The sequence below is a fragment of the Saccopteryx bilineata genome, chromosome 3 (genome assembly GCF_036850765.1).
Source record: "Saccopteryx bilineata isolate mSacBil1 chromosome 3, mSacBil1_pri_phased_curated, whole genome shotgun sequence".
Taxonomy (NCBI): Eukaryota; Metazoa; Chordata; class Mammalia; order Chiroptera; family Emballonuridae; genus Saccopteryx; species Saccopteryx bilineata.
This window is the reverse complement of record NC_089492.1, coordinates 39,953,699-39,978,437: the sequence shown is the minus strand read 5'-3', so window position 1 is coordinate 39,978,437 and position 24,739 is coordinate 39,953,699. Positions and strand designations below refer to the sequence as shown.

Below are 24,739 nucleotides of genomic sequence, written 5' to 3'. Positions count from 1 at the left end.
GTCTGTTATTTTCTTCTTTCTACTTACTCTAGGCTTTGTTTGTTGTTCTTTTTCTAGTCCGGGTAGGTGTAGATTTAGATTAGTTTATTTATTTATTTGTTTGTTTACTTATTTATTTATTTATAATTTATTAGGATAACATTGGTTAATAAAATTATAGAGATTTCAGGGGTACTTCTATAATCACCTGTATATTGTACTGTGTGTTCATCACCTCAAGTCAAGTCTCCTTCCATCACTATTTCAGTTACATTGTTTATTTGAAAATTTTCTTGTTTCCTGATATAGTCATGTAGTGCTATGAATTTCCCTCTTAGGACTCCTTTTTCTGTTTCCTGTAGATTTAGAGTTGTTGTTTATTTATTTTTATTTGCCTCAAGGTAACTTTTGATTTCTTTCTTGATCTTATTGTTGACCATTTATTGTTTAGTAATATGTTATTTAGCCTCTATATGTTTTAATATTTTCTTTGTTGTTGTTGTTGTTTTCTAAGTGAAAAAAGGAGAGATAGAGAGACAGACTTTCACATGCACCCTGACTGGAATCCACCCAGCAGCCCCTGAGGTTGATGCTCAAATCAATTGAGCTATTTTTAGCCCCTGAAGCTGATGTGTTTGGACCATCTGAGCTATCATCAGTGCCTAGGGCCAACAGTTGAGCCAATAGAGCTACTAGCTGCAAGAGGGAAAGAGGGAGATAAGGGGGATTGGGAAGGAGAAAAAAGCAGGTAATAGTGTGTGCTCTGACCAGGGATCAAACCCAGAATGTACATATGCCAGGCCAATGCTCTAAGCACCGAGCAAACAAACCAGAGCCATTATTTTTTCATTGTAGTTGATTTTTAGTTTCATACTACCGTGATCAGATAGGATGGTTGATATAGTTTTAATTTTCTTGAATTTATTAAGATTTGTTTTGTGTCCTAATATGTGGCCTCTCCTAGAAAATGTTTCATGTACACTTGAAAAGAATGTATATTCTATTGCTTTGGAGTGGAATGCTCTGTAAATATCAGTTAAAATATCCGGTCTAGTATGTCACTTAAGGCCAGTGTTGCCTTGTTGATTTTTTTGTCTGGAAGATCTATCCATTGATGTTGATGTGGTGATAAAATCCCATACTATGACTGTATGACTACCAATCTTTCCTTTTATGTCTACCAATTATTTTATACATATATTTTCTTGCTGGATGAGTCCTTTTAGTATTATATATTGTCCTTCTTTGTCTTTTTTTATAGCCTTTGTTTTGAAGTTTGTTTTATCTGATATTAGTATTGCTACCTCAGCTTTTTAAAAATTATTTTTATATGCATGAAATATGTTTTTTTCATTCCTTAACTTTTAGTCTATGTGTGTCTTTTGTTCTGTGGTCAGTCTCTGTAGACAGCATATATGTGGGTCACGTTTTTTATATCCACTCACCTACCCTATGTCTTTTGGTTGGAGCATTTAATTAGTTTACATTTAAAGTGATTGTTGATAGGTACTTATTTATTGCCATTTTATTATTTATACATGTGTTCTCTCTCTCCAGTTCTTCATATTTTTTTTTTGTTTTCAATTTTAAATGATAGCTTTGCTAGGTGGTTTAGTATTAGTTGTAGGTCCTTGCTTTTCATCATGTTTAATATTTCATGCCAATCCCTTCTGGCCTGAAGTGTTTCTGTTGATAAATCAACTGACAGTCTTATAAGGAGCTTCTTTGTAGGTAACTAACCATCTTTCTATACCTGTTCTTAAGATTCCCTCTTTACCTTTAACCTTTGCCATTTTAATATTGATGTGTCTTTGTGTGGGCTTCTTTGGTTCATCTTGTTTGGGATAGACTCTCTGTGCTTCCTGGACTTGAGTGTCTTTTTTCTTTACCATTTTAGGAAAGTTTTTAGCTATTATTTTTCAAACAGCTTCTCTATTTTTTTCTCTATTTTTCTTCTTCCAGTATCACTACAATGTTAATGCTACTACATTGAATGTTGTCCCAGAGGTCCCTTAGTCTTATCTAATTTTTTAAAATTATTTTTTTCTTTTTGCTGCTCTGTTTGGGTATTTTCTCTTATCTTGTCCTCTAAATCACTGATTTACTCCTTTGCTCCTTCTAACCTGCTGTTGATTCTTTCTAGTGTATTCTTAATTTCAGATTTGTGTCCTTCATTTCTGAATGGTTCTTTTTTTATGGCTTCTATGTCCCTTTTCATGATTACTATTGCTTTGTTTAAGCTTTTACTAAGATCTTCTATTCTTCCCTTAAGGTTCTTGATTATTTTTAAAACCATTGTTTTGAATTCTCCATCTGGTATCTTGTTTTTTTCCACTTTATTTAATTCTTTTTCTGAGGTTTATTCTTATTCTTTCATTTGAAGCAGCATGTTTCTTTGTCTTTCCATTTTGTCTGCCTTTTTGTGTTTGTCACTGTGTATTAGGTAGATTTACTATGACTCCTAACTTGTTACAGCTGTTTTTATCAACATTGTATGTGTCTGATAGGGCTCAGTGACACAATCTTCCATATCACCTGAGCTAGATGCTCCAAGAATGTCTCTTGTGTGAGTTATGTGTGCTCTCCTCTTGTAGTTGAGTCTTGAATGCTGTTGGCCTATTCATGGGTGGAGTTAACCCTCAAACTGGATGATTACAAGAGCATGAGCTATTTTGTAGGAGGCTATCCTCTGAGGTGTAGTTTTTTCCAACAGGTTCTGGTGCCTGCTGACTTCTTCCTTTGGTTGTGTTACTTGTGCAGTTATCTGGGTCAAGCTATGGTATGTTCTGAATGCTTCCATTGGTTGTATTGTTCCTAGGTCCACTTGGGTGGGATTCCTGTTCAGGTTGATGTCAAATGCTGTCTGTAACTAGAATTGAGCTATATATCTGGAGCTATCATACAAATTACTGTTTGTGGCTGCCTCTGCTGGGTCTGGATGTTTGTGGTAGGCACGAAGCTGTATACAAGTGTCTGCTTCCTCCTGATCTGAGCCAAGGGCCAGTCAGTAAACCCTTGGTGCCAGTAAACCCAAGGCACCTCGAGCTCTACCTTCTGTTGTCAACCACACCCCCCCAAGGTTCTCTGGTCTTCCTCATTAGCCTACTGTAGAAAGACTGTAGAGTGGGCCCAGGCTGGCTAAGCTTCACAGACACTTCCAAAAGGCACAAGCTTAATAGGGCAGGGTGACTGGTGTTGGGAGCATGGGGCTAGTGGTTTCCTGGTTGGGGGCAGCACTCAATGGGGGAAAAGTGGCTTCTACTCCAGAGCCCATAGCACTCAGTCTCTGCCCAAGGCTCCAACCTTAGTTCTCCCAGAAAGAACAAACTGCAGATGCAGGTTGGGTGAAGCCAGCTGGCCCTTTGCAGGAGCAAGCTCAGCAGAACAGGGCCACTGGGACTCAGGAAGATAGATCAAAAGAGTCTTCTGTTGGGGAAATGGTGCAGGCTGAGTTTGAAGGAGAGATTGGAGAGGCCACCCATAATATAGCCATACAACCCAGCACTTGCCTATCTGAGTCCCGGACAAGAGCCTCCCAGGGAGACATGCTTTGAAGGTCCCAGCTCTGTGCAATACTTCAATCACCCTGTAGTACTGAGCTCAGCAGGGCAGGGCCATTGTTTGTCAGAAAGACAGGTCAAATAGGTCTCCCACTGGGATAATGGCCTGGCCTGAGAGGGCAGGGGAGATAAGAATGGGCCTCATGCAGCTGTAGCTGCACAACCCAGCACCCATCTGAGTCCCAGATAAGAACCTCCCAAGGTGACATGCTCCAAAGATCTCATCTGTGCACAGCACTTCAATATTTCTGCAGGACTGACCTCAGCAGTGGGACAACAGGAAGTGAAAGTGCAGGTCAGATGATTCAACAGGTGTGTGTGGGGTGGGGTGGAGGACACTGGTAGTGCTTATGAGGTGGGGAAGAATGGCCTGTTTCCAAAGCTACATAGCTCAATTACTGTCTGAGTCTCTGCCAAGAACTTCTCTAGAAAAAGAGTGCCCTAAGGGTCCCTGCTGGATGCAGCCAAAAGATCTTTCTGCATGACTCAAGCTCAGCAGGTTGGTGTCATCAGTAGTTGGAGTACTGGGTGGTGCACTGCCCAGGCTAGTGCTGTAACAACAGGAGTGCTTGACCCTGGGAAGATGGTGTCTGGATCTCTAGTAGACTCCTTTCTCTCCCAGGCAGCCTGAATCCCACTGATTTTCATCACCAGTTACTATGGAGATTCCTCTTCTCGGCCCTGGTGCTCTGGGTTGGGGATCCTGGCATGAGGTTGAGACTCCACGTTCCTGATGGAGGGGCATTTTTATAGCCCAGATATCCCTCTGGCTTCTCAGCTGCCACACGTGGGTGTAGGGGCTAAGCCTTTCTGCATCCCTGCCCTTCTTACTGGTCTCTATGTGGCTTTTCCTATAAATCCTTGGTTATAATTCTTCTGTTCAGATGTTTTTCAGTTGGTTATTCAGGTCAACTGCTCTATAATTTAGCTGTAAATCTGGTTTGGCATTGGGAGGAGGTGAGTGTTGCTTTCACCTACTCTGCAGCCAAATTTGAATCTCTTCATTAGTCTTTTTCGTCCAGAGAGTCTTAATCTTATCCCCTATGGATGGATTTCAGAGAACTCATGGTCCAAAACTCTGAAAATTTATGGAAAATTCTTTTTTTATTCAAGAATACACACACACACACACACACACACACACACACACACATATATATATATATATATATTGCTTATTATTATTTTTTATTCAGTGAGAGAAGGGTAGGTGGAGACAGACTCCTGCATGCATCCCAACCAGGATCTACCCAGCAAGACCACTAGGGGATGATGCTCTGCCCATCTGGGGCATTTCTCTGTTATTCACCAACTGAGCTTTTCTTAGCACCTGAGGCAGAGGCCATGGAGCCATCCTCAGCAACCAGGGCCAACTCGCTCCATTCAAGCCATGGCTACAGGAGGGAAAAGAGAGAATAAGAGAGAGAGAGAGAGAGAGAGAGGGAGAGTAGTGAGGGGGTAGGGGTGAAAATGCAGATGGGTGCTTCTCCTGTGGGCCCTGACTGGGAATAGAACCTGGGGCATCCACATGCAGGCCAATTCTCTACCACTGAGACAATCAGCCAGGGCCTAGCTTGTTTTGTTAATAAGTTTTGTTTGAAAATTATTTTATTCAGTCAACATTTCCCTTCATCTTAGGTGCCTTTTGAGAATATCACTTTTAAAGGGTGAGTAATAAGCCATCCACCATCTCCACATTGTTGGACAGTCATATTATCCATATTTGGTACTGTAAACCAGGGGTCTCAAACTCAACTCAGCATGTGGGCCGCAGAGCAAGATCACAGCCATTCGGCAGGCCGCACTAGGTCTACAAAAGGCAACTGTTATGCAACACTTTTCTCACTGCAGTTGAAAACAAAAAAAAATCAGTACAACAAGCACAATCGTACATGCAGTTTACTCAGTGTCACAAAACAACCAGAAACTGTAGTTCGCATCACAACTGCTGTTAATTAAGCTAATATCTAGCTAGGATGCTAGAGAAATGAAAAATACAAGTAGGCCCCTAGGCTTACTTAATTTTATCCAAAATATTTTGAACTTCGTGGATTAGTCTGCGGGCTGCACAAAATTGTTCGGCGGGCCGCAAGTTTGAGACCCCTGCTGTAAACAATGTTGGAATAATCATCTATATACATAAAAATTGCTGTGTTTTTGTCTATTTTCTTTGTTTCCCATTCTGAAAGAGAAAATTACTGGGTCAAATGGTATTTCTTTTAAAGACTCTTGGCATATACTGCTGTTGACAAAGATCTTGTCAATCTGTACACCCCATAGAAATGTATTAATTTGTGAGTTGGTCCAGTTTTTAATTTGAATGCTTTCAAAACATTATATATGATTTTTTTTCAAGTCCTTTTGGAAAATGACAGCATTATAAAAGGCCCAAGGGTCCTTAAATGAGCTACCTGAAAAAGAAAAATTCACCCAGTGTCCTTTAACAGTCTTTTTTTTTTTTTTTTTTTTTTTGTATTTTTCTGAAGCTGGAAACCGGGAGAGACAGTCAGACAGACTCCCGCATGCGCCGGACTGGGATCCAACCGGCTCGCCCACCAGGGGCGACGCTCTGCCCACCAGGGGGCGATGCTCTGCCCCTCCGGGGCATCGCTCTGCCGCGACCAGAGCCACTCTAGTGCCTGAGGCAGAGGCCAAGGAGCCAACCCCAGCGCCGGGGCCATCTTTGCTCCAATGGAGCCTTGGCTGTGGGAGGGGAAGAGAGAGACAGAGAGGAAAGAGGGGAGAGGGTGGAGAAGCAAATGGGCGCTTCTCCTGTGTGCCCTGGCCGGGAATCGAGCCCGGGTCCCCCGCACGCCAGGCCGACGCTCTACTGCTGAGCCAACCAGCCAGGGCCTCCTTTAACAGTCTTGTTCAGGCCTCAGCCCAGGTACCTCTTCCTCCAGGATGATGACCCTGAGGATTGGTTCCTTCCTCTGGTACTGCTGTGTTATTGTGTCCACGGCATCTAGACATGCTCCTGGCAGATTAATAGAGGCAATCCTTCACAGGTGAGAACTGGTGAAAAGCAAACCCCTGGCTCCTGTTACCAGGTTAAGGGCAAGACAACCTTCTGACAGTCAGCATGGGATGCCTGAGCCAGCCAGGCTCCACCAACTGGATATTTTAAATTAGAATTTTGTCTCGTCTGGTGGGAACAATACAGAGATGGGGGTAGCTGAGAAATCCCTCAGGGTGGGAGCAGGGACCAGCAGCTGCAGTGACTAGTGCAATGAGTCAGGCTGGTTCTGTGGCAGAACCTCACTGTGTGTACTTGAGTCCATCCGAACCATTCCAGCGCCTTCTTTCTTGCCTTCTCAAATCCCAAAGATGTCCTTGTAAATATACCCCCTTACATGGCAAAAGGAACTTTGCAAATGTGCCTCAGCTAAGAATTCTGAGATGGGGAAATTATCCTAGAGGATCTGGGCAGGCCCACTGTAATCACATGGATTCCTGTAAGAGAAAGGCGGGAGGGTCAAGAAAAAGAAGGCCATGTACTGATATCATCAGAGATTAGAGTGATGTGGCCAGAAGCCAGGCAATGTTGGCAGCCTCTAGAAGTTGGAAAAGAAAAGAAACAGATTTTCCCCCAGAGCCTTTTAGAAGGAACTAGCTGTGACAACACCTTGATTTTGGGTCCATGAGATTTATTATGGACCTCTGACCTCCAGAACTATAAGACAATAAATACATGTTGTTGATTTGTTACAACAGCAAAGCTAATACACTTTGTACTGGTTCCATGACATTCTCCCAACACAAATATTTGCTTAATTTAGCCACAATCCATTTCTGTTGCTTATTATCAACTGAATATTACCCACCTTCAGCCATCACCTCAATGTTAGTTGGGCCCATTCCTTCATGTTCCAATACCATCTCCTGCTTTCTACAAAGAAGACCTGCTCACCTCAAACTGTGACTGTACTTACGGGGCGATTTCCCGTTCAGACTATAAACTCGATGAGGGCAAGGACTGAATGTGACTCATCTTTGGGCCCCAGAATCTAGCACAATAGATGAATAAATATTAGTTGAATAAACAAATTAACTTATTTTTATACAAACATATAACAAAGGTAGATATGCCTTAAGAACTAAAGAACTTTTGAATAAATGGAGAAACAGGCTCCTTTTATTTAAATAATGGAAATTTTTAATAGTATCTAAAAGAGAAATTCTGTTCTATGACAGAATTTTAACAAGTTGACTTTTATGTGAACGTAAAATACAATATGTTAGATAAATGGCTTGGGCAGAATGGAAAACAGAGCAAATGTAATCAATTTATGATATTAAAACATAGGGGAAATGAAATGTCTGTTTCAGTAACACTGGGTATGTCCTTGTTTCTTACACTTCAGTGTTACTGTAAGAGCCACTCCGGTGGCTCATTGCAGAATCTTGATGGTTTGCTAAACCTGGTGTTATCCTGGTCGGTGTGGAACATGCATTTGAGACACTTGGGTTTAAGAAATCTCTCTCCCTTGTATGACAGGATTTTAAAAAGATTTCCTCCCCTCCCCAACAACTATGTTCTCTGTCTAAATTCTTTAAGCCTTTGGACTCGGTCCTATAAAAATGCAAAAGTACAGGTGCACAAGGATTTTCACTGCAGCTCTGTTTGTTATAGCATTCCACTGGAAGCAACCCAAATGTCAATCAATGGGAAAGTAGTTGAATAAATTATGGGACATCCATAATCTGGAGGGTTCTGCTTTCCTTAAAAAGAATAAGAGTTTTATTATACATACAACTTGCTTTAAAATCATAGTTCACTGCTCTTAAAACCCTACAGGGGTTTCAGTTGCATTTATGTAAAATTTAAACTCCTTCCCGTGGTTTACACTTGATCGTATCCAAAAGGCTGGGAAGCAATCTTTCCCCTGGTCTAAATGCCTTCAACCCTGTGACTGCCTGCGTTTCTGACCCCAGGGTTAGCACTCTCTCCTCCTCTGTTCAGATTCAGTACAATGGCCTTCTCCATCAGCTTCCTGGATGCTCCCAGATCATTGCCACCACATGTCATCCTTTGCACTTGCTATTCTCTCCACTGGGAATAAAATCCCCTGGACCAGTATTTTACAGCCTCACTTACACATCAAATCCATCTACATCCCTGGCTGCATCCCAAACCAATCAATTCTGAGTCTCCAGAGTGGTTCCTAGGCATGAGGTTGTTTTGATTTGGTTTGCCTGCTTATTTTTAAGTTCAAGTGACTCTGCGCAGCCCAGCTTGAGAACCAGAGTGGTTTCCCATGATGTCTATTCTCTAATATTTAGGGTATAACTAAATGCCATCTTTTTAGAAAAAAGTATGATTATATGATTTTTGAAACTAAATATTTTAACTGAGAGAGTTAAGAAAAGTATAAGCAAAAGATGAGTACAAAATGAAATTGTAAATGTAAAGATGGGAAGTGTGAGATGGCATACATCGAAAAGACAGCACAGCAATTTCCAGGAGGACACAATTGAAATTTCAGTTTGCTCACCTGCTGTGATGTACCAGTTACTCAGCATCTCCGAGTCTCTATGAAAAGTGGATAATAGTACCTGCCTTAGAGAGTTTTTTAAAGGAATAACAAGACCATAAATGGCACATAGTGAAAACTAGGTAACTAGTGTTAGCTATTGTTAATTAACAAATGATTGCTTAAAGCAGTAACTGCCTCATAAATTCAAAGAATATAAAAATGTCAAGTGGTGATATGAGAGAGCTTCTCGTTTAGCTAGAACTTGGTCAAGCAGAGAAAATTGTGAGGGTTGCAGGAGATAGGGAACAGGAAGGACAAAAGTTAGAGGTAAAAATTTTAAGAGTGTGATTGGGGATGAGGGAGTTAAAAAGGAGGAAAGAGCTTGCCCAGACAGACAGTGCAGCAGAATGTCAGGATGGGTTAGCCTTCTGTTTTCTGTCATACAGCATCTTTTTTGCGCTGGCATTTTCCTGAATTAAATTGTGTAGAAGCGTAAGTCTCTGATTGGAAGCAGATTCTTCAGGCAAAGAGGTAGTGGGTGGGGGCAGGACATGGGCTTTGGAAGGCCATTCTCTTCGACAGGTATTTGTGCGGTCTCATGGAGGCTGACTCTGGGCCATGAGTTGGTGAATCTCAAAGAAGCAAGCTTTGAGGTTTCCTGGGGACAGATCACAATCCAGGTCCTAGTAGGAGCATTTGGTGCTCCCATTGGAAAAATCTAACTACTCTTGCAGGGAGCCCAGCTCTGTCTGTGTGACTCAGGGTCCTGGTAGGACCCAATCAGGTAGCTGAGAAATGTGCAATAAAGGGACTACTAATAATGGGCCACCAGGGTTAAAGGGGCACAACGGGAATGGGTATGGAAGAGAGAGAGAGAGAGAGACCTGTAGAGGGGCTGATTGGGAGAAGAGTTGCTTTCTGCAGAGGAACACAGCCATTGCCAACCTATGGTCCAGCAGGGGTGGGCTAGGGAATAAATAGCACCATCTCTTTCTCCTTGCCTGTCCTCTCCTGCAGGTAACTTCCCATTGGACAAGTCCAAGCCAGAAGCCAGAGAGCAAGGGAGTTTATTTATGCAGTTCTCCAGGGGTGCAGAGCAGAGTGGAGAAATGAACAGAGTGGATCTGGAATACCCAGCTCAGTGAACAACCTTACACAGACGGGCTGATTACCAGCCTGCACCCACCTTAAGAAATCCCTGTTAGTTGGTTCCCTCCATGCCACCTTCTCTATCTCCTACCCCCACCCCAGTGCATGTCACCGATTGTCCAGCCTTGCCATATGGACCTTCTAGTAGCTCTCAAAAATACATTCTGCTCACACCATCTACCTAAGTTCCATAGAGATTAAAGATTTAGAGTTTTACTTCTTATAACTAAAAGTAGTAAGTGAAAAACTTGCTGGTTATTTATATAACCTTGGAGAAAAGGGAGGACTTCTCAAAGCATGACCTTAAATGCAAAACCACTGAAAAGAAGACTGATAGATTGTACTTCTTAAAACATTGGAAACTTCCATTTGACAAGAACCACCATGAACAAAGTTGAAGAGTCACCAAAAACTAACCAAAACAAATTTCAAACAATGAAATAAGAAAATATCATTTTAGGAAATTTAAGTAAAAGGAGTACTTACTAAAGTATAAAGTCCTCATACAAATAGGTAAGTATAAACCCAATTTTTTGGGGGGCTGGGGAAAGGGAAATGGTGGCTACTAAGAATATTAAACAAATAAGGAAAAAGCTATGAAAATAAAAATAGATGCATAGGCAAAGAACATGAACAAGATTAAAGAGGAAAAAGAACTTGATAACAGCATGTGGGGAAATGTTTAACTACTCAGTCTAAGAAACACAGATTTCAACAAGAAACTCTCCAATCAAATTCCCAAAGATTGTTCTTAATTCAATGCAGGCAGGAGTACAGAGAAAAAGGCCCTCAAGAATTGTTTAGAGAAGTATAAATCATAAAATTTTGAAAAGCAAATTGACAGTTCAGTATTGAGAAATTAAAATGCATCCCCTTTAACCCAACTTGAAAATTCTGGGAATTTTCACTCCCCAGAATCTACCCACTTTCTTGCTCACGTGTCCAAACATTTCAACGTGGTATATTCCAACTTTCATCTTTCATATCTACCAGATGGTATCTGCCACTCTGTCACAGCAAAACTGCCTGCTTGTTCCTCTCGAGCCTACGCCTGCACTTCCATGTGTCTGACCATTTCCTATTTATTTTCCTCTTCTTGTACAGTCTTTCACCACTTTCTTGGTTTAACTGGCTTGGCTTCCTCTTCTAGAATTAGCTAAGTTATCAGAGGGTCTTCTCTGATCACCTTCCAGGTTGAGTTAGTTTCCTTTCTCCATGTCTTTATAACACTTGGTATATGTTTTTTAGGTAATTTACACATTTACTTATTTATATATCTATTTACATATTTTTTAGGTAATTTACACATTTACATATTCATATATCTATTTACACATCCATGTCCACCATCTTGGTTTCTTTCTTGGTGGCTTTCAACTGGGGGCACTTGTGTCCCCCAGGGAACATTTGGTAATAATGTCTGGAGACATTTTTTGGTTGTCACAACATTGGGAAAATTAGAGATGCTGCTAAGCATCCTACAATGTATAAGAAAGCCCCCACAACAAAAATTCATTCAGCTCATGTCAGTAGTGCCAATGTTGAGAAAGCCTGTCCTACACCTAGCTTTTGTCTAGCATGGCACATAAAAAGCATGCCCTCCCCCAACATAAACAAGTGTAAAATTATCTTCTAAACCCAATTTCTTTTTCCATACAATGGGTATAATATCTATGCCAAAAATTTGAACAGAGCCTGGCACAAAAGCTGATACTCCATCAATATTAGTTCATCCTAACAATAAGGTATATAAATTAAATTACAAACCCAGAATGTTTTGGTGTTGAAATGAATCATACAGACTTTGTAGTCAAACCCTTTTTTCACTTTATAGCTGAGAAGCCCCAGTCTATAAAGCTAATGATATTCCTAAATCATTGACATACCATTTTGGTTCCCAGTTTAGAAGCAGACCATATTTTAAATGCATGCCTAAAAAAGGAATTATAAACTCTTTTGTAAGATGAAAAGTTATTTTTGAGGAATTTGGCTTGTAAATACAATTGTTATATGTATGTATACAATTTTCTTCAAATAGTAATATGATTCAGTTGAATAATGTTACCAGAAGTTTCACAGGGATTTATTTTAAAATTTTTTTGGCATTTATGCAAAAATAGGCAAATGTATTAAAATACAAAATTAAACAAATACATTCTTTTGATTGTAGAAGAGATATAGTCAGAATCCAGAATAACTTAGTTTTGTCTTAATATATAATACCTAAGCCCCTCAAATATTAACAGGCTTTCTGAAATCTATGCTAAAAACTACCTTGAAATAATTCAGTTCATCTCTCATGCTCAATTGCTAATATGTACAATGAAATTTTTTCACAAAATATAATTCAGAGCAGCATCTGACCTGACATCTCAAATTCCAATGTTATGGCTTTTAATATGAACACCAGTATAACCAGAATTTAAATAAATTATGGCAAATAAATTAAAACATTTAGATTTTAACATCTATAGATTTTATTAGGTGTTCCTTATACAGTCATCTAGTATGTTTAAAGAGTGAGCAATCATATAAAAGGAAATATGGTCATAACTGATTGAAGTAATAAAATCCTGAAACTAAATAACATCTCATAATTCATTGCACAGCATATATTAGATTTCATTACATCAATATATAGCTTAGTAGTAAATTCTCCTGATGGCCATAAACCTAGGTGTTGTCATCCTGAAAAACGAAGGGGAGGGAGTCAGTGAGGGTACAGAATGGATAAATAAATCTTCAATAGTGCTATGTGGTGTACCTTTAAGTTGTAGTATATCACCACCTAGTGGCAGAATCTAGTACCTTATTCTAATAAAGGGAGCTTTTCCCTATATTTTCTAGTTACAGCTCCTTCATCCTTTACTGCACTCATATTTAATACTATAGTTCCTAAAATTTATGTCACCCAAATGGGTAAACCATTTTCAGTTCACCCATCAGGTTTTCAAGTATTTGGTTAGTATAGTTTTTATGTTCACCTAGCTTGTTAATTCTAAATTCTTTGATTATTTTCAAAGCCACACATAGGTCTATGTTAACACCATCTTGTTTATGAATATAGATTATGGCTATAGTAACTTTGGGCTTTGACCAGTTTTATTCTTATTACTAAACCTTTTAGCAAGTCAGAATAGTGTTTACCATGTGCCAGCTACTAAGTACTTGACATACAATAAAGTCAGTTAATTTTCAAAATCCTTTAAAGTAGGTTCTATCATTGAACCCATTTTAGAGCTGAAGAAACTAAGGCAGAGAAGTTAAACCAGGGGTCGGGAACCTATGGCTCGTGAGCCAGACGTGGCTCTTTTGATGGCTGCATCTGGCTCGCAAATCTTTAATAAAAAAATGTTAAAAATATAAAACATTCTCATGTATTACAATCCATTCATTTCCTATCACTCATGTTCATGGTTGCGGGTGGCTGGAGCCAATCACAGCTGTCTTCCAGGACACCACCAAATTTTTATTGGATAATGAGTAACGTACATGGGTCGTTGTATGGCTCTCATGGAATTACATTTTAAAATATGTGGCATTGATGGCTCTCTCAGCCAAAAAGGTTCCCAACCCGAGTTAAACCATACTACTAAGTGAATGGACTCAGATTTTGGCTAACCTAGAATTGGCTATAAATTAATCTATTATTCTGTTTACAGGATGATGAGCCAAATAGGTTATAAGAATATAATACTAATCAGCAATGTATGAGATTTAAATTTATTTGGAAAGATCTGAGGAAAGAAACTGGACCACTGAAACACTGGGAGGTGCTTGGTTAGTCTGAGAATTTTTGTTATCTAGTTAGGTCTAACAGGGAAGCATTCTGATACAAAAATACAGTAGTACCTTGAGATACAAACAGACTAACATACGAATTTTTTTAAGATATGAGCTATGACTCGGTCCATATTTTTGTTAGGAATCCAAGCGAAATTCCAAGATACAAGTCGTGATTCGGGAGGCTGCTGCTAGTTGGCGCGTTGGCACACGGGTCCAGTATCAGCAGTTTGATATACGAGTTGACTGACTTACAAGCTCGGTTACAGAACGAATTAAATTCATAGCTCAAGGTACTACTGTATGCACTTATCAACTGACCCTTATGCATATAGTCCCTAAGATGTCCTTGAACATGGGCATCTACCATTATCTTTATCAGTTTCTCTGTGATTTGCAATACTGTTCCAACAATAAAATTCAAATTTATTTCAACGTCAAGTCACAAATATTACAAAATATTAAGCATGTTAAAAAAACTGCTTTTACCATGACCAAAACCTTTATTAAATGAGGATCTAGGTAACTAAGATCAAACCAAAAGAAAAAAAATATCATGATTTCAGAATATAATCTATCAAAGAGAAGGAAGGCTCTTAAAAAATTTAATATTTTAGCAAATTTTTAGGACATTATGTTCATGTTGCAAAAACCATACATAAATGCCAGTCAACATATCTAATTTTGTGAAAATGTACATACCAAATGTACACACCAAATGATTGTTTTAGTAATTTTAACTCTGACACAAAACTTGTTTTTCAACTGTTTTTGTTTTTTGAAGGAAGATCTTATCACACACAGCAGAAGCCTGGGGAACGCTGTGGGGCTGCAAGTCCCACAATTTCTTCCCCACTCGTTATGGCTCCATGCTCTTCCTTCCAACAAAGAAAGGCTTTTAGAGTTTAGGGGTGGAAATGATTGTATCACTGAATGATTTTAATTTATATTTTTAAAAATTGTCCTATAACCTTAAGATCTTTAACTATTATTAGTATCTAACTCTTACAACGTACTCTATATAACTATCATTTCCAAAGCAGAAAAGTCACTGGAATGTGAGGAGAAAATATCATTTGTCTTTCTATTTTTGTATGTTTCTATCTATTGTTTTATAACATAAACATACATATATATAACTTATACAGACCCATATTGAGGCTGTGTACATCATTTTAAAAGATAGGATGAAAACTCAATATATTTGAGCAGTGGTTGAAGAGGGCTATTCCCCATCCTGGCACACCAGGGGGTGACTCCTTTCATTAAGTCACTTTTGAAGTCGGACAGCAAGCCTGCTCAAGGGGATAAAACGGAACGGAGTGGCTGGCGCTTGCCTCTTGCTCCATTCCATTCCTGCAAGTTAGGCCTCAATGGGGCTTCTAGGTGTCTTGTTAATCTACAAAGGCAATCATTAAGGTGACGACAGGCAGTCTCCAGGTTACAAATGAGCTAGGTTCTGTAGGTTTGAAAATGTTTATGTATTTATATGCATAAAAAGGTAAAAATAAATACTGTGTTATATACTCTTATTGATCAAAGTCACCCCATTAAATTTACTTTTCATTTAACAGGTAAATGTACCTGTTCCAACTTATATACAAGTTCAAGCTCAGAACAAACCTACAGAACCAACCTCGTTATTTAACTCAGGGACTGCCTATATTTTACTTGGAAGAGTATTATATCCCTCAGTAAATCAAGAAGATATCCAACCAGTGAAGAAAAATAATTGAAACTGCTTCTCTAAGATTGAGGAGGCAGTTCAACACTAATTGAAAAATACCTTGTAAGTTTGGAAACAATTTAACATATAAGTAAATTCAATATTTATTAAGAATAAAATTTAGAATTCAAAAACTCCAACAAAAATTATAATAGACATTTATTTAAAGTATCTGCAACTCAGATGTTCTAAATTATACATTTCATGCTTAAACATCATTAAAATACTAAGGACCGATGCATCCACAGATTTTGATTACATGATTATTTCTTTGCCCAGTCTTCTCTTTCTTTTCTTTCTCGAATAACCTCTTTCAGATATGGTTCAAGGTAGAATTTATCCTAAAGAACGAATAAAAGAAAAATATCATATGCTACCACAATAGACTGGTATATCCCAAAACTCAACAGGCCTTAAACAACAAAAGAAAGTCATCAAAATTAATTTTTAACTTAAGAAAAAATATTTTCAAGCAAACTAAGAACTGTCTGCTTTTTTAACATGTAAAATCCACAAAGATTAAGTAATCAGTTTCTTTGATAGGTTATGAGAGGAAAGTCTGACTGCAAAAAAAAATGACAGTCTATAACCTTTTGCCTAGTTTCAACACAATTCAAGGGGCAAGGGTTAGCTTCCTAGAGAACCTTGGGAGCTAGAGAGCCACTAGACGGGCTGATCACATGAACACCATTATTTTATTGGAGCAGGAAGCAGAATGTAGACGGAGAACAGCCTAGGAGGCAAGACCTGGATTCTAGTCTTGTTACAGAGGTAACAGAGACTGGCTCAGTGATTTTTGAACAGTCACTTCACCTTAACATCTCAATATGTTTGTCTCTAAAATGGAGTTAACATTTGCTCTATTAACCCCAACATATTGTTATAAGGATATCTTTGTCACATTAAGAACCCTAAACACTATGCAAACGAATGCTTCTCTGTCCGTACTACTCAATTTTTAATGGTCAATAGTTTCAGATACACAAAAAGATCCTCTACCTCCATATATATATATTATATGTATATATATATATTATATATATTATATATATAATATATATAGTATGTAATATATATAATATGTAATATATAATATATATGTAATATATGTAATATATAATATATATGTAATATATATATATATATATATATATTTAATTTAGTGAGAGGAGGGGAGGCAGAGACAGACTCCTGCATGTGCCCCAACCGGGATCCACTAGGGGGCGATACTCTGCCCATCTGTGGCCCTTGCTCCACTGTAACTGGAGCCAATTTTTAGTGCCTGAGGCAGAGGTCATGGAGCCATCCTCAGTGCTCAAAGTTAACATGCTCCAATCAAGCCATGGCTGCAGGAGGGGAGGAGAAAAGGTGGGGGAGGAGAGAGAGAGAAAGAGAGAAAAAGAAAGAGAGAAGTGAGAGGAGAAAGGGTAAAGAAGCAGATAGGTGCTTCTCCTGTGTGCCCTGACAGGGAATCGAACCTGGGACATCCACATGTGTGGCAACGCTCTACCACTGAGCCAACCAGCAAGGGCCTTACCTCCTCATACTTTGTCCACTGCTCTTTAGGCAAGATCTGCTGCCTCATGGACAGGTCCAGTGCTCTCTTAATGCGAAACACCCTGTCATTATAGACATTCTCTGGAAGCCTTCTTATGGCTTCTGCTACATCATCATTCACATGTATTGTATCATCTCGCATTAACCCTATATTGGAAAAGAAGAAAATTAAATTAAGTATGTATCTCAAAAATCAGGAATTAAAAAGAAAAAAAAAAGAGTAAAATATCTTGATGCCATAATCTTAAGACTTGGTGCCCTGGACAGATAGCTCCGTTGGTTAAGAGTACTGTCCTGAAGCACAGAGGTTGCTGGTCTGATCCCTGGTCAGGGCACATATAGGAACAGATTGATGTTCCTCCCTCTCTGTCTGTCTCCCCCCCCCCCCACCTTCCTCTCTCACTAAAATCAATATATAAGCATTAAACTAAACAAAACAGAACTTAGACTTGGGTGGAATATCTAGAGTTAGGTATAGTATAATGAAACAATATTTCATATACAAAAATGGGTAATTTAATGAATTATTTATAAAATGAAATATATAAAAGCCTTTTAAAAATCCACTGCTTTTAACAAACCTTTAAAAATCCAGCGCCACAAAATTTATTTTATTTAAAACTTCTACCTTGTTTTTAAACATACATCAAATTTGAAAAGTCACAACTTTCAAAGTTCATAGAACTTAATTTGAATGCTAAGTGGAGGAGTTGGGAAAAGGAGTGCATAATAAGGAAAATGTCCAGCTACCACATTTCAAGAAATAAAAGTATTTCTACCTCAAACATTTGAGACAATTCTATTCCTCCCTCTTCTCAAAAAAAAAAAAGGGATGTGATTTAACATAACAATTAAATGTGACTTAATTTTAATATCTTCTAATGTATACAAGTACAATTAGTTGTTTTTTGTTTCACTTGTAATGACTTTTGCAAAAGCACTACTCTCAGAAAAACCAAAGAAAGGAAAAGATGACAAGAAGAAAGCATAGAGACTCACCCAATTTATTGAATCCTGCAGCATTATAATACCATTTTCGAATACCCTCCAGCCACCGGCTTGATGCTGCAACTGATATTGTCACAGTTAGCTGCTAGAAATCACTTACTACACTATATAAAAATGCTGATAGAAAAGGAACCACTACTCTGATAGTTACCCTGTTAGAGAATGCAAACACAGGAAGGAATTTCCTTTTAAAAGCATATACTCTATATACTGCAGATAAAAACTACATATTTTATCTATGAGGCAAAGGGACTGTAGGTGAAAAAAGAAACTGAGCAAGTCATGGGGAAAAAAAATAAACTCAATACCTAATGTACAAAAGATTTACAGGTACAATTATTGCCACTCTAGCTCTAGCTTCTCTAAGTCAAGCATGCCATCCCATTATGTCCCCCTGCAACCCTCAGAATTAAAGGGGGTATGGGAAAGGAACTCGGAATTTCTCCATTATTTGTAGATTCAGAAATATATTACAGATAGTAAGTGTAAACTTTCTTTTAAAGGGAGTTGGGGTTGTATGAAAAGGTGAGATTTCAGGACAGTCGAGCAGGTCTAAATGACCCTCATCCTCCAAAATTTTTATTCTACATTATCTTTTTATTACTTGGCTACCTTCTTTAAGACTATATGTATTTCCGGGAGGATTTTGATACCATGACTTATTCATATAACATTAACAGAGATTAGCAAAACAAGCCCATTTTCCTCCTCCCAAGCAGCTAACTTTCCACCAAGGGAATGGATATTTGAAAATGGTTGAGGAGAAACAGGTCATGTTAAAACTTCTTGGGAAACAGGACTGAGCTTGATGGGGTAACCCAGGAGCTACAAAAGGCAACATGATAGTGCCTGATGTTTATAGGAGAGATGTGGTACAGAAGGAGAGATAGAGCAAGTTTAAAATTTCTTTTAAAATTTTGTTTAGGGCTAGCCCCTTACCAAGGAAGGAAAGCAAATTCTCCTTTCACTCTAATTCCTCCTTGCCCCTACTCCTTAGCATATCGCAGAGAAGAAGATTTTGTTAAATCTCCTTGGAAATTAAACATCATGGATAGCATGGCTTCTAGCAATAAAACAAAAACAAACAAACAAAAAAAACTAGCACCAAAGAGCCAACAGTCTACAAACATACTTGCAGAACATCAATATTTGTAAGTATATTAACTAGTGATGGTGATGATAATTAATATTCATTGAAAACTGTGTGCCAAGTACTGCCTTATTTGCTTTATCCAGATTAACTTATAGCACAGTTTATTTATAGCACCCTGCAAAAAAGGAATGTGTTATAGAGTTATCCTATCCAAGATCAAAGTTGACAGAATTGAGGCCAGGTCTGCCTAGTTCCAAAAATTGCATAGGGGTAGAGTGCCTTCAATATTTGCAAAGTTAAATAATGAATTCCTAAGTGGCTCCCTCACCCCCCAAAACTCAATGTTATTTGGGTTAATTTTTCTGGCAATCTGATGTTTCCTAATGGCTTCATGATTGCTGAAGTCAGGGAGAAGGGGATCAAAAAAAATTTTTTTTTTATATTTTCTTATGGAAGAGAGAGAGAGAGAGAGAGAGAGAGAGAGAGACATGAAAAGCATTAATTCTTTGTCAAGGCACTTTGGCTGTTCCTTGATTGCTTTCTCATATATGTCTTGGCCCGGGGGGCTCCAGCTAAGCCAGTGTCGTTGGTCAAGCCAGCGATCTTGGGCTTCAACACAGTGACCTTTGGGTTCAAGCCAGCGACCATGGGGTCATGTCTATGATCCCACGCTTAAGCCAGAGACCGGGTGCTCAAACTGGATTTTCCAGCCTGGGTCCTCTGTGTCCCAGGTCCATTCTCTATCCACGGTGCCACCGCCTTATCAGGTAGGGGACCAAAAAATTTTAAAAGCTATGTCAATTTATACCACCAGAGAGCAGAGATTAGCAATAACGAAAAAGGTAAGATTCTATTTGATCTTTACGTTCTGTTTTAAACATTCTGGTAATTTCTGTATACTATTCAATAATAAATATATTTGTTCTAGTGTCCACAATACAAATTTCTTCAAGTCTACAGACCAAGCTGACATTTCAGATAAGGTAAACCTGAAGCTTCCCCGTAACACTTGCCCAGTTATCTCAATTCCCAGTTTGAGGCGCACGAGGGGGTGGAATGCTGCCTCCAGCCCTATTTTCTCTGGTCACTCTGCCTCTGCTATCAGCGTACGGGGGAATGCACACCCCCTCCTCGCGCTAACGCACCTGACAGCACTTGGCTACCAGAGAGCGCTCAGTTCGATCTGGCTGAAAGTCACCCAATTACTTCCTTGTGCCCTTGAACTCCTCTACGGCTAAGCGGAAGGGACGCCGAGCCCTAGCGGAGGGAACGCCAGGGGCGTCGCAGCCACCGCGGGCACCTTCACCGCGGGCAGGTGCGCACCCCAACGCCTGGGCGAGCCTGCTATGGGCAACAGAGAGGGCGCAAGCGAAAGGCGTCCTTCAAGCCGGCCCAGAACCACCCCCTTCCTTACGCCGCAAAACTGGCAACTTAGAGAGAGCAGAAGAATTGTAGTAAATTGCTGCGAAAATAAAGGGTTGAGCGTAGCGACACCCACCAAATAAGACATCAATCACCTACCGGCAGGCCTGCTCGCCATTTTGACCCAGGACTAAAGCGTTGCCTACTGGGTAAGTCCGAGGGGGAACGCCGGACCCAGTGCGCAGGCGCCTCAGCTCCGTGTGACGAAGCAGGAGGTCGCCCGCGCAGGCGCAGTTCTGGCAGCCGACGTTGAGCACCTGTAGTGCGTGCCTTCCCGTCTGAGTCCTTGCCAGAGTAGTCCGAGCATTTTGCGCAGCCGATTCCAAGAAGCTGTACGTGTGATGTGATGGGAAAAACCCTAATATAGGAATTGGGGCACCGGGATTGACTCCTGGGTGCAGTTAGAGACGAGCTATGAGATCTTGGGCAATGTTAATTGCCCCCTTGTGCCAAGCAACGCGCTGTTATGGGCAAATTCTTATTTAATCCTTTCATTTAATTTTAATCTTAAATACTATGATTATCCCAATTCGAAAGTGGAGGAAACAGACTCAGAAGGGTTGGATAAAAGGTCCAAAGACCCACAGCTAGAAGGAATCCAGATTCATCTTGCAGAATCTCGGAATCCAGATAAAACTTTGCAACGCCTTAATTCTAAAGCCATATGCTACACTAATCCAGGAGACATTAATCCTCTCTGGCCTTCAGTTTCTCCAGCTGAAGATCTGCATCAATCCATTTATTTACAAGGTTAAAGATTAGTTTTGGGGGATATATAGCAGAATTTGCATGCAATTAAGGTAAAAGCAAGTACATTTTTAAGGTCTCAACTCCAACATAGTAAGTCTAGGGCCTAAAAATCAAGGGACAGAAAATAAAAATCAGTATGGCTGATGCTCATTCAGTTATGGTGAACTTCTATCTCTACTGTCTTAGTCAGCTAAGGCTGCCATAACCAAGTACCATAGACCAGGTAAACTTAAAAAACATTAATTTATTGCCCTGACCGGTTGGCTCAGGCATGTGTAAGTCCCAGGTTTGATTCCTGGCTAGGGCACACACAAGAAGCACCCATCTGCTTCTCCACCCTTCCCCCTCTTCTTCCTATCCATCTCTCTCTTCCCTTCCCGCAACCAAGGTTTCATTGGAGCAAAGTTGACCCAGGGCACTGAGGATGGCTCTGGCAGAAATGGAGCAAGGCCCCAGATAGGCAGAGCATCACCCCTTAGAAGGCATGTTGGGTGGATCCCGGTAGGGTTCATGCAGGAGTCTGACTGCCTCCCTGCCTCTAACTTCGGAAAAATACAAAAAACAAACAAACAAAGCTGTAAGGTATATTTCCCCGCGGAGAAGGAAGGAGGGGGCCGGAGCCACGAAGTGTGGAATAGTAAAAGGCTTTATTGAGTACAGAGCGCGCATCCGCCTGGCGAGGTTCCCTGGCCCCGGGGAAAGATGGAGGCCAGGAAAGTAGCAAGTGGTGACCCGTGTAGGAGATATTTAAAGGGTCCCTAGGGTGGTCGAGCTAATATGAGGTGGTGAAATCTCACTGGCTGGCAGACGGTCTCTCTTTTCCAAAGGGCTCCAGGGAAGTTTGCTTTTGGCACGCTTGGTTGTGGGCGGTCCCAGCCAAAGTTCCCGGGCCTGACCTTTCCCCATTATCCACCGACCTTACGAAAGCCACAAATTTTTCTCACAGTTCTGGAGGCTAAAGACCCATCTAAGTGTCAGCATGGTCAGTATCATGAGAACTCTTTTCCTGTGGCTTGTAGTAGGCTGTCTTCTAAGTCCTCACATGACAGGGAGAGAGCAAGCTCTTTTGTTTTTCTTCTCCTAAGGGCACGAATTCCCAGGAGGGCCCCACAGTTATGACATCTCTAAACCTAATTATTTTCCAAAGGCCATTACATCGGATGTTGAGTTTCAACATAGAAATTTTGGGGGGAGACATAATTCAGTCCATAGCATCTACCCTCTATTATCTACTTTTGTTTTCCTTGGTCTTAAATTGAGACCTAGGACAGTAGAATCCATTTCATTGTAAGTTTAAAAAGTTAGATCTAATGATATTAGTTTATTCTTTTTTTCTGTTGCCTTCTTTTTCTCCTCTCTGCCACCACAATTTTCTCCCTGTGCCACCACAATTTCTCCCATTAGTCATCCTGTTTGCATAACTAAACACATACCTAAATAATGGTCTGAAAGATGGGAAGAAATGTAATACATTTGTACATCGGCACATTGCCTTATAAAAAGTACTTACTAAAGTCTTCTCCCTTTTTCCTTAACCTGTAAGTTTCAGTGACAAGAGAAGGAAGACCTTGTTAAGGGGTCAGCGACCCAAGACTGTCATAAAATCCAGCTCAACGGGCATTCAGTCTAGAGCACATGAATGTTTGCTGGTAGTCATTAGTGTTGATTTAGAAATAATTTTTGGTTTCCCTCCTGGCACATGGTAGAAGTGCATTTCTCTGTGAGAATTAAGAACAATTTTCCACATTGCTTTCCATTCTCTAGACTGGCTACACTCACATGTTGGAGGCTTTATCAACTTATATTACTAAAGATGATGTGGAGCAGAGCCCTTTTTGGTCCCACGTTGGACATGTATGAGATAAAAACTATGATGGCTTTAAATTGAAGTTTTAGATTGTGGTGCTATTCAGTACAGCACCACAGCTAGCCTATTCTGATATGAATAGGTCATTAATGAAGGCAAACTGAGATTCTCAACCATAGCAAGACCAGGCAGGATGGTTCCATCTTTGTCTCCTAGCTGTACCTTCTTCCTTGTTTCCTGTTTATTGATCTCATCCATTAAAGAACTCCATGAAGGCACATAGCTATGCCACTCACCACAGTATTCTAGGAACTCAAATGCATCAGAAAATAAAATACCTAACAGGAAGGCCACTATACTTGGCCCTGACCAATTACAAATTTAGTTTCTCAAGAGGTTTTAGGACACCCAATACATCATAAAATACTGGTGCACAACAAACTACTCCCAAAATTACTGGTGTAAAACACTGTTTTTTCTTCCAATTTTGAATTCAGCTGAGTAGTTCTGCTACATGTAGTATTTGCCGAGGCTGACATATCCACGATCGCCTCTCCACTCACATGTCTGGTGCTCAGTTGGCATCAATGGAACAGTTGAGATTGTGCCAGAAATCTCTTTCCATAAAGAGGATAAGACCTGATGTGCAAGTGATTATCAGGTAGAGGCTTAATAATGTCTCATGGACCAAACTGCATTGGCTCAATATTATCCTGGAGGAAACTATGCAAAGGCAAATACCAGGTGTGCTTTCCTAGGGGCCTCCGGATTAACATTCTCCTCAATCTCGAGATCCTATGACAGAAAACTGAAGTCATGATGCCTCATTTTCCAAATAATCAGACTCAGAGGTTAAAATTCTTTTCCCCAGGATTACATCTAAATGGTAAATGTAAAAAAAAAAAAAAAAAAAAAAAAAGTATCAATTCACGTTATAAATCTTTTTTTTTTTTTTTTGTATTTTTTCTGAAGCCGGAAACGGGGAGACAAGTCAGACAGACTCCTGCATGCACCCGACTGGGATCCACCCGGCACGCCCACCAGGGGGTGACGCTCTGCCCACCAGGGGGCGATGCTCTGCCCTTCCGGGGCGTCGCTCTGTTGTGACCGGAGCCATTCTAGCGCCTGGGGCAGAGGCCAAGGAGCCATCCCCAGTGCCCGGGCCATCTTTGCTCTAGTGGAGCCTCGCTGCGGGAGGGGAAGAGAGAGACAGAGAGGAAGGAGAGGGGAGGGGTGGAGAAGCAGATGGGCGCTTCTCCTGTGTGCCCTGGCCGGGAATCAAACCCGGGACTCCTGCACGCCAGGCCGACGCTCTACCACTGAGCCAACCGGCCAAGGCCTTCATGTTATAAATCTTTTGCACACAGGCAATATGTCAAAGGTTTGTTATGACCTTTTACTATGTCTCATTGCCATCTATTTACCTTC

The 24,739-nt window shown here is 40.2% G+C and overlaps 1 protein-coding gene and 1 long non-coding RNA gene across 3 annotated transcripts in view; one reads left to right on the top strand and one right to left on the bottom strand.

Moving 5' to 3' along the window:
• Positions 1-15,543, top strand: part of LOC136329594 (uncharacterized) — a 189,330-nt gene extending 173,787 nt beyond the window's left edge. Inside the window, exon 2 of the long non-coding RNA XR_010730228.1 lies at positions 12,107-15,543. This is a non-coding gene — a long non-coding RNA (uncharacterized lncRNA). The remainder of the gene's footprint in view (positions 1-12,106) is intronic.
• Positions 15,544-15,816: 273 nt separating this feature from the next.
• The window catches only part of UQCRB (ubiquinol-cytochrome c reductase binding protein), a 62,916-nt gene continuing 53,993 nt past the window's right edge, over positions 15,817-24,739 (bottom strand). The window contains exons 1-4 of one of the 2 annotated variants that reach the window (XM_066266011.1): positions 20,854-20,970; positions 18,231-18,302; positions 17,212-17,378; positions 15,817-16,015 (exon numbers count right to left, since the gene is read on the bottom strand). In XM_066266011.1, the coding sequence (XP_066122108.1) occupies positions 15,938-16,015; positions 17,212-17,378; positions 18,231-18,302; positions 20,854-20,872 (336 nt within the window). In that variant the 5' untranslated portion in view covers positions 20,873-20,970 and the 3' untranslated portion in view covers positions 15,817-15,937. Of the gene's footprint in view, positions 16,016-17,211; positions 17,379-18,230; positions 18,304-20,853; positions 20,971-24,739 lie in introns of those variants that run through there. The other variant, XM_066266012.1, reaches the window with a different exon arrangement.